Source organism: Engraulis encrasicolus, chromosome 5 (assembly GCF_034702125.1).
Source record: "Engraulis encrasicolus isolate BLACKSEA-1 chromosome 5, IST_EnEncr_1.0, whole genome shotgun sequence".
NCBI lineage: Eukaryota > Metazoa > Chordata > Actinopteri > Clupeiformes > Engraulidae > Engraulis > Engraulis encrasicolus.
The window spans coordinates 23,176,105-23,186,104 of record NC_085861.1 but is presented as its reverse complement, the minus strand read 5'-3'; the positions used below and the strand labels follow the sequence as shown (position 1 = coordinate 23,186,104).

The window sequence follows — 10,000 nt, the reverse complement described above, 5'->3', positions numbered from 1 at the left end:
GCAATAATAGAACCCGGAAACAATGGGCCAATGGAACCTCTCTCTCTCTACTCTCTCTGACTCTACCTTTGGTGTTCATCTCTGTCTCCTCTCCTACATTCTTATTTGTTACTGTAAAGGTCTCAAAAAAGACTCCAGATGACCTTTGATGTTTCTCCTCTACGGCATGAAATATTAGCTAGAGTTAGCTCTTCCTTTCATAAAGTTTGTATCTCAAATATGTGATTGAAATATTAATCATTTCCAAAAGAGCCCACAAAAGAGTACAAAGAGCTCACTGTTAATATGGTATATTTGAACTGTATTAAGTGAAGAATCTTACGTATGGTAACTACATGTGATACTTCTGTGTAACAACCCTCAGATTCCATAGTACTTCAGCTCATATGTGGTTAAGGTGTTGCACTAATAAGGGTAGCTCATTTACAGAGATGTAGAAGGAGTCAATTAGACATTTTGTTCATTTGTGCTCTCCTCCCATCTGAACACCAGAGCCCTCATGACATGACGTCTGTGTTCGAATGTCTATTCATTTGTCCTCTGTCTAATGACAGTCCTCTATCTATCTGTCTGTCTGTCTGTCTATATGTCTCTCTCTATATGTCGCTCTTCTCTCTTCCATCTCGCTCTCTCTCTCTCTCTCTTGTGTCGCCTTGTGTTCCCCATCACTATCACCCCGAACCCTCTCTCCTCTCCCCCTCCTCCCTGACTAACCTCCATAGAGAGCCCAGAGAAAGGAGACACAGGTACGGTATGCCCATAGTGCTGAGTCTTTTCGCTGATTGTGTGAAAAGCTCAACAAGCATATAAATATATGCCAACCCAGCTGTCTACCAATGTTGTGTAGAGAGAGGACTATAACACAGAAGTATACTTTGCAGTGTATGTGTGTGTGTGTGTGCGTGTGGGCGTGTGTGTGTGTGTGTGTGTGTGTGTGTGTGTGTGTGTGTGTGTGTGTGTGTGTGTGTGTGTGTGTGTGTGTGTGTGTGTGTGTGTGTGTGTGTGTGTGTGTGTGTGTGTGTGCAAGTGTGCGCGTGTGCGTGTGTGCGTGCGTGCGTGCGGGCGTGCATGACCACAAAAAAATCTGCTACTGTAGTGCTACTGTAGCAGTTCAATTTAACAAGTGCTGTGTTTTCACTGAAATGCTCTCCAATAGCCCTATAAGCGTGCATCTTTTTCAATGCACAAATAGATGAATTGTACGCAGCTCAGCATGCTGTGGTGTACCTACCGTATATATACAGTTTTTGTGTATAGCATGTTGTATTTAGTAAACTAGAAGTACTCAGAGAGTGAAGACCTCCGCCAAGGAAGCTGCTTGATAGAACATTTGACCATGTGACACCCTGTCTTTCTGCTTCTTTTTGTTGAGTTAGAAACTGGAATGTTTTGCCCTGTCCCGCAATTCAATTTGCGGTCACTAGGGGTGTCTAGATGTATAGGCTAGCAATGGTGAATAATCTTTAAAAAGTTCCTGTTTCCGGATCCGTGATCCGGACCACCACCAGAATTTAATCACCTGTTCCTTGGGTCATAACCAACAACTTCACAAAGTTTCGTCCAAATCTGTTGATTAGTTTTTTATTTATCCTGCTGACCAACAAACAAACAGACAGACAGACAGACAGACAGACAGACAAACCAACACAACCGAAAACATTACCTCCTTGGTGGCAGTAAAAATAACAATTGGTCACTCAGACATAAACTAGGATGTGTTAATATGTTAAGCGTGATGTATATTAATCATCATATACATAATGTAATAAGCCCAGTGTTTAATGAGTATTTTTACGTTTACTTCATTCTAGCTAGTTATTAGGAACACTGTAGCATCTAAATGTGGCAAAAAATACTCTAGAAGGGTGTATATTATGTTGATTGAAATGAAAAAGATACAGAGGAAAACAATATATCTAGAATACCTCAGCAGGACAGCTAAACTATTCCAAGTGATCTATGTTCACCGCTATGTGCCACAGAATCAATTTAGCAGCAAGGGCGCCAGCAACAAAAACAGCAAAATAGAGCTGAGCAAGAGTTGTGTTAGCATTAGTCAGCATGGGCTACTGACTAGCGTCTGGCAGTGTTGCCAGATTTGTCTGATCAAATCCCGCCCAAAAGGTGCTCAAAAACCGCCAAGAGGCGCTAAATTCCGCTCACTTTCAACAAATTGCATTGTTTTCTATGGGCATAAAACTGCAGAAAAAAAACGCCAGCCAAATGGGCGATTTTTCCCGTTTTTACCCACAGACGGCCATCCCAAGCAGCGCAATTGGGCGGGTAATCACCCAACCTGGCAACACTGGCGTCTGGCGCGATGTGCATCAGGCCCGAAATGTGTATGTTTCCCAACGCAGTCAGGGAATTGTGCCATATAGCTTTTTCCTGACCAGGGCCGATGACAGCTTTGACTGGGCCTAAAACAAAATCATCTGAAAGGGCGCGAAAACCAATACAACGTATTGAGGACACAATTCTGGGCCCCCTCTCTTCCTGGGCCTGGGACAAGTGGCCCCTTTGCCCCCCAGCCTCCCTGTCGGCCTCCTTGCTCCAGACCACAGCCACAGGATTTATAATCAAGGTCGTCACACAGATGAGGAATCACCACCGTTGTGTCATAAACATGGAATTTATGGAATTGTTGAGCAGGCAGGTTTTTTTGTGTGTGTGAGATTATTGAGCTCCTGAGTATGGGTGCCTCATTGGGTCATAATTCATGGCAGCCACTCAGTATTCTGCTTCTCTTTTGCATGCTACACAGGATATTTGGATTATTGATTTTTGTCACGGCTGTCGTATTTTTCTGTGCACTTCTTTGTATATGTGAATAGCTCTAACTCTATTTTATTTCAGCATATGATGAAATAAAAAATACGCTGACATGGGTGGCAGAACAAAGAATGAGACGTGTGTACTATGTATGCTGCAGGGCTGGTAGTTGTGAGGGAAAGCGAGAGAGTGTGCTTTTGAGATTCCAAGATAATCACACCAATAAGTGCTGGGTAATGAGTGTTTTTATCCCACAAGGATTAGCAGGGTTACTGTCAGAAACATCTCATTTACAAGTACATGTTATTTATCAGCAATTTAGGGCATGGTCCTTGTCAAAGGTTCCACACTGACTTCTGTGAGTCTTTTAGACACTCCACTCTCAGCTGATGGGCACTTGTGCGGACATTCTCACTTATGTATTTGCCATCACCGGATGCTAAGGGCACGCGCTTTTGCTTCCTCAATCCCTGCTCCTAACACCAGCCACCTAGCCACCCAAGCACTCACCTAGCCACATACCGACCCACCTAGCCAGTCACCCAGCCGCCCACCTATCTACCCAGCCGCCTAGCCAGGCACCCAATCCCTCCTGTCTGACCGGCCTATGGTCTCCTCCGCAGGTGCCATGGACGTGGAGGAGCGGACGAGGCAGATGAAGCTGAAGATGAACAAGTACAAGCAGGGCACCGGCTCCGACTCACGGCTGGAGCAGGACTACCACAAGGCAAGCAACAGCACCACACAACACCACAGCAGAGATTCTTTAAGTATATAGAGATATGCCAATGTAATAGGTTGCTATGGGCACCTAACGTGACCAGGTTCCGGTCTGCCTAAAGGGGCGTGTCATAATACTCCTATCATTGAATAGAACAGTCCTTAGGTCTGCTTAGGTCTGCCTAAAGGGGGATTTCCCCCCCCCTCCCCCTTGCAATAATAGAACCCGGAAACAATGGGCCAATGGAACCTCTCTCTCTCTACTCTCTCTGACCACAGTACAACACAGCACCTGCAGTCCTGCAGCGCTACAGCATAGCACTTGCTCCTCCATCAGCACACCCAGCGACTACATATGAAGTCCCTCAGTCCAGTCCTTTAGGTTATTCAGTCTAGCTGTGGTGGAGCACTCTTCAGTTCAGACCAAATCTCTGCTTTTACAGCTTACGGTGCGGTACATTACAATATTTTTTTGCTGATATGAAAGCACAGATGTAAAACAAGTGTCATCACAGCACTGTTGCTTACTAATGTACTCACTATTCAGTGCTCATGTTCCCTTGCAGGTCTGTCATTTCACGTACCTCTACGCCTATAATATCATTATACATGTGTACCATAATTATAAATATTTTAAGTCTAATATGTATCAAATGGCACAGTATGTATCATCATGATCAGCAACAACATTGGAATCATAATAAACAGAAATGACATTCTTGGAACATTGCAACTGCAACTGTAAAATCATTATGGGATTATTAATATCAGTCGTCTCTCCCAGGAATCCCATGTATACGAGCACTGTCGCCGCTCACTAGATCAGTATGTTCAGTATTTCCTGCTCCACACGTTTAATGCAGAGTGACTAAAAGGTGCCCTGTTCCTTAAGTCAGCGTGATCGGAAGGCTACGAAGCACTCTACAGCATTCCAAGCCAGATCACGCGAGCACTCTAGAGACATTCCAGTGTCCTTTTAAGCATGTGGTATGTGGCTCATCATCCTCAGGTACGAATGGAAAGGCTGTCCGTTGCTTCTATAAAAAGTAGGTTCCTGTGCTCCTTGAGCTGTCGCAGTGTCAAGGAAATGAGTGATGGCGAAGGCTGTAGTTATTTACTTTTTTGTGCAGTCAGCAAGTTTGAACAAACATTTGATTATATAAGCCGCGCTGACGAATTAAGAATCCCTCGACCAGCACAACACTGAGAGCGCGGAATTGTAAAAATATAAGGGGAAATAGGGCTCGTTCCTTGGTGAACATTGTTCATTCGCCATGATGAAGCACTAAGTTCCAGTTCCAATATCCCACATTAGGTAGGCTATGGTGAAACATGACAGGCAGGGACACGGTGGCTCCACTGGGGCAAACAAACAACTTTGGGCTATTGCACAACTGCTCTGACTGTTGCATAACTTCTCCCTATAAAATGAATAACCTAAGTTGATAAATGGGTTTTTTTGTCGCTTAGCCACAATGTCCTTGATACATAACATAATTTAAAACTGCGCTTTGCTTTCAGACTGATTGTGAAGTTCTATAACTTTGCTAAACAAGGATCACCATGTACACTTTCTGCTTGTTTCAGCCCTCTGCCATTAAATGTTTAAGTGTACAGCATACATACAGAGATTTTAGATGTATTTTCCTTACCTCTTGTTTAGTAATATTTTCAATGAGCACAAATAAGAGTAGTGAACCTGATGAAGCAATAGCGAAACGCGTTGTTCACCAAATAAACTACCAGCGAAGATACCAGTGTGCTGTGATTCATCCTTCATTCAAGACTAGTAACTTCTTCTGGTCATCTTTGCGTTCCTGTCTGAAAACTACAGTGAAGGGATTTATAATATGTGTCTCTATTTTATTATCTGTTTTGTAGTAGTTATTTAATTTACTAACTGTTTTTTTTCTTGTGCATTTCTCCTGCCCGTTTTGTGTGACCCCCACAGCGGAGGGACCCAACGCGGGGCTCGGACAACCTCTCGGCCAAGTCGTCGGACAGCGATGTAAGCGACGTGTCCGCTGTATCGCGGGGCAGCAGTGCCTCTCGCTTCAGCAGCACGAGCTACATGTCTGTCCAGTCGGAACGGCCGCGAGGCACCCGCAAGATCAGGTGAGCCTCACCGCACACACACACACACACACACACACACACACACACACACACACACACACTCCCAGCCAGCCAGCCAGCCAGCCAGCCAGCAAGTCAAGGCTTACTACACTCACTGTCCATAAATAGCACAACAAAGTGACTCTTTTCACTTTGTTGGTCTTTGCCAAGGATGGGTCCATCAGTGCAGGTCAATAAAGTCATTATGTTGTGCATCTTGGCCCAGGAGCACTGGGTTGGTTGGTTCAGGTGTTTCGGTCGTAGGAACTCCTGTCAACCACGTTTAGCTAAAAGGTGTCAATTTCAGCTTCGGAGAGTACAGGTCTTTTCTTAACCACATGTGATTTCTCTAATGACAATCTGCCAGCCCAGAATGGTGGGATTGAATAATGTGGCAGGGTTTTTGCTCTTTGAATCGAAAATTGACACCGAGATTTGGCATAACTGAAGAAGCATAACTAAAATTTTAAGATTTTTTTCTATGTCACTGTCAGTAAGTTCAGGTTTGGCTCTATTGAGTTTAAATTAGAGAGCCAAATATTGAATTTCACTCTTGATCCATCACTGGCAAAGGAGTTGTGTTACTCACAAACACAAATATGCTGTGTCTCTTAAATGTATGTTATGTCTCCATGTACGCCTACATCTATGTGCTTCTGCTATGTTGCATTTATTTCTTGTTGATGTCTTTAGTGATGACGCTTTAAGTCCTTGTGCAATGTTTTGCCGCATCTGTCTTTGATTTTGCTCTTCTTTTTGTTAAACGAAAAAAAGCTTGTCTTGTTGCGTCTGTCTGTTATGTTTGTTGTTCACTTGCTGTTGTGTTTTCTTTTTGCTCTGTTTGTCTTTCTTGTTCTTTTTTGTTCTTTTTTGTTTTTGTTTGTTTTTCTTTTTTCCGCATGCGCATCTTCATTTGCGCTTCCGCTCGCATCGTCCACAGCAAGGCCAAAAGCTTGCCTGGGCGGAGCCTCTCACGAGAGGAGAGTGTGGGGGAGGAGACACTTCCAGAGGAGCAGGGGGAGGAGGAGGTGGGGGTAGGGGGCAAGGCAGGAGGCCCCGGACAAGGAGCGGGGGCAGGGGCAGGGGGAGTGGGTGAAGGTGGTGGTGGTGGTGGTGGAAGTGATGGAGGTGCAGGGGGAGGAGGAGGTGGAGGTGGAGGTGGAGGAGTAGGAGGAGGAGGTCGAGCAGGAGGCAGGGCTGGGAAGGGAGTGGGGCGAAGGAGCATTAGCCTAGACAGGCAGGACGAGCGTCAGACGGAGGACGAAGACGACCTGGTCACGAGGGGTTTCTCAGAGGCCGACCTCAGGTAAAGTCCCCATGGGGCTCGATCTACAGCGTGTGGGCCAGCATTGCTGCCAGAGGGTCCTGTAACCAGACCCCTCCCTGGAGCAAGGGGCTCCCAAAGTAGATCCAAAAAAAATATAAAGAAGTCTCAAAAGACAGAAGTCTCAAAAATATAGTACAGAAAATTATACACTATGCAGTCCTTTCCAGTAGGCCCTAGTCTCACTCATAATACATGCCAGCTATACAGCGCATTGGTCATCATGAGATGAGAGCTGTATGCTGTTTTTACCAAGAGACCATGCTGTATGCTGTTTTTATGCTGTTTTTACCAAGAGATTATAATCATGACACGATATCAATATCAGACCCAAAACTAAATGTCCTCACTAGATACAGTAATGCCTACACTACTACTAATGCCATCGCCTGTTTTTACTACTTGTACAAACACTTTCTACTTAGAGTCCCTGAAATGAGTTACTTTCTTCCTTACTTACTTAGCACTTGATTACAATGTGGTTCTTAAACATTCTAAAATGATGGCTTGGGAGGGAAATTAAAAAGGTATAGACTAGACATGTAGGTACGGCATACAGATTAGGAGATTGGCTCATGTCTCTGTCATTGTCTGCTTGATTTGTACTATGTTCTGACTGTCAAAGTCAGATGGATTCGTGTCCATCAGTCATACTTCAGTGTTCTCTGTCTTGCAGAGTTCAATGTCTCAGCCACAGACTGCAGCTGTTGAATTCTGTCACTTTAAGTCAAGTGCAAAAAAAACAAATCTCATGATTTTGTGTAATGCCCATAATCACACACTTACCATTTACTGTGTCATAAAGCATGTTATAGTTAGTACAGTTCACCATTGAACAAATGCATGGTTAGGTTACACACATTACAAACTGTTTTTCTCTTTAATGTACTCTCTTTGTGTATCTGCATTGTTCCTGAATGTGTTATGCTGTGTGAGTTTTTTTCCCCACACCTTCCTCCAGGTTCAATTGTGACGGCTCTGTCTGTCACATTGAGGCTTCCGTACCAACTGCACCTTCCCCATCCTCAGTGCTGGTCACACAGGCTGAGGCAAACCCATGCCAGAATCTGCCACTGTCTCCATTAGACTAGCTTTGTTTACGAGGGTCATCGAGCCAATTGTTGTATTGGACAGAGTGCTATCACTTGGTTCAGCCAGTGTTGCTACCTTTGACAGAAAGGCTCAGTCAGTCAGACCCACATCAACCACGTTTTAGCTTTCAGGCCTTGAACTGCGGTGCTATGGTGGTTCCTATGGTAGAAGCCAGGAAACTATTTTTTTTACCATCTTAAATTGTAAAAGATAATTCATAAAATTGTGTTTACTAGCAATCATTATATATTTTCAATACTTGCATTCAATACTGTCATTATTACTGTCTCATAATCATATTTTTAGAATTATTACAATATATTTCTAACATTTTATCACATAATATTTTATTTTTAGTTGCTAAATAGGGTATTTATGAGCTGTTTTGTAAGAGTGTTTTCATTTCCATTTCTTTCATAAATTTTAGTGAGAAGATGAACTTGCACTTTCTGATGAGTGGTAACGAATGAGGGAGTCATTGCAGTAGAATAAGTCGTCCTTCCCAGAAGCTGAATTAGTGTCACTTTAGTGTCTCCAACCGTGTAGCGGTGGATGGCTGCACAGGGTCTGGATGAGTGGAGGGGCAGAGGGACAGATGGACAGATGGGAGTGTTGGTGCTGTCCTTCCGGACACAGAGAGAGGGGGCGAGAGAGAGAGAGAGAGAGAGAGAGAGAGAGAGAGAGAGAGAGAGAGAGAGAGAGAGAGATTGACAATATGTTTGCCCTTTTTCCCTCTCTCTCTGTTACATAACTATTGGCCACGCTACTGCTGTGTGATCAACCCCCCTCCCCTCTCTCTCTCTCTCTCTCTCTCTCTCTCTCTCTCTCTCTCTCTCTCTCTCTCCCTCTCTCCCTTTCTCTGTCAGTGTGTTTGTAGAGGGGGTCAGGCGGCTAATGTCTGAGCTTGAAAAACAAGAGGGTTTGTGAATGGACCAGCGTGTGAGACTGGTGTGAGTTGGGAGCAGGAGGAGGAGCCATGGGCGGTCCTGGTGCATTACTCAGCTTTGCGTATAATATGGACAACATTTTATGAGCACATGCTTATGAAAGTGACATCATTTACATTCTCCTTAAGTAGGGGAATGTTATGTAACCTCGCCCACTCCTAGCCCAAATATTCGAGAGCAAGCGGTTAACCAATTTGCTCTAAGAGCCAATAAGGAACTGCTATGTAGTTTATGTTCCCTCGTGTTTTGCTTCAAGTCCCACTCAACTGGAAAATTGTTTTTTTAAAAGGAGATGAAGGTACTTGTCAATATATTGGCAACATTGGCATTGACGTTATCCCATCTGAGTAGAAAAAAATAGGGAATATTTCAAAGGCTGTATGTAGCTTTTATGAATTTTGTTATCTTCAAATTAGCAAAATAAAAAAAAAGCAAAAAAACAAAACAAAACAAAACCAGAAACAGGAAACATTAATTTGGCTTTAATTCATTCCAATTTGTTGAGCATGTGTCCGGCTAAGGCTAGAGATAAGAGGAAGAGAGGTAGCGGAAGAGGATAGTATCACAGCATGAATGAGACCAACATTGCCAGAAGCTCCAAGCTGCCTACTGCCTAGTGAAGTCATAAATACAGAACTCGTGGGGAGAGTACACACACTTGCTACCGCACTCATCTACAGACTCTCTCTCTCTCTCTCTCTCTCTCTCTCTCTCTCTCTCTCTCTCTCTCTCTCTCTCTCTCTCTCTCTCTCTCTCTCTCTCTCTCTCTCTCTCTCTCTCACACACACACAGACACACACAGACACAGACGCACACGCACACGCACACTCGTATGCACACCTAGGCCTACGCAGACCATGTGCACATGCACATACTTTTTTATACACACATACCAAGAACATACTGTAGTACACCACATGGTTTCAGCGTAGTCTGGTAGCTGACTCTGCCTCCGCTGTACCAGCCTTTTATTGCCTTGAGTTGCCTCAGCTCTCCTTGTATTGCGCTGCGGTAAACTGATAGCCTGGTG

The 10,000-nt window shown here is 44.1% G+C and overlaps 1 protein-coding gene across 1 annotated transcript in view; it reads left to right on the top strand.

Annotated features, from left to right (window-relative positions):
* The window catches only part of rims2a (regulating synaptic membrane exocytosis 2a), a 263,740-nt gene that overhangs the window by 197,299 nt on the left and 56,441 nt on the right, over positions 1 to 10,000 (top strand). Inside the window, exons 25-26 of the mRNA XM_063198956.1 lie at positions 3,396 to 3,499; positions 5,444 to 5,607. Coding sequence (XP_063055026.1) covers positions 3,396 to 3,499; positions 5,444 to 5,607 — 268 coding nt within the window. The remainder of the gene's footprint in view (positions 1 to 3,395; positions 3,500 to 5,443; positions 5,608 to 10,000) is intronic.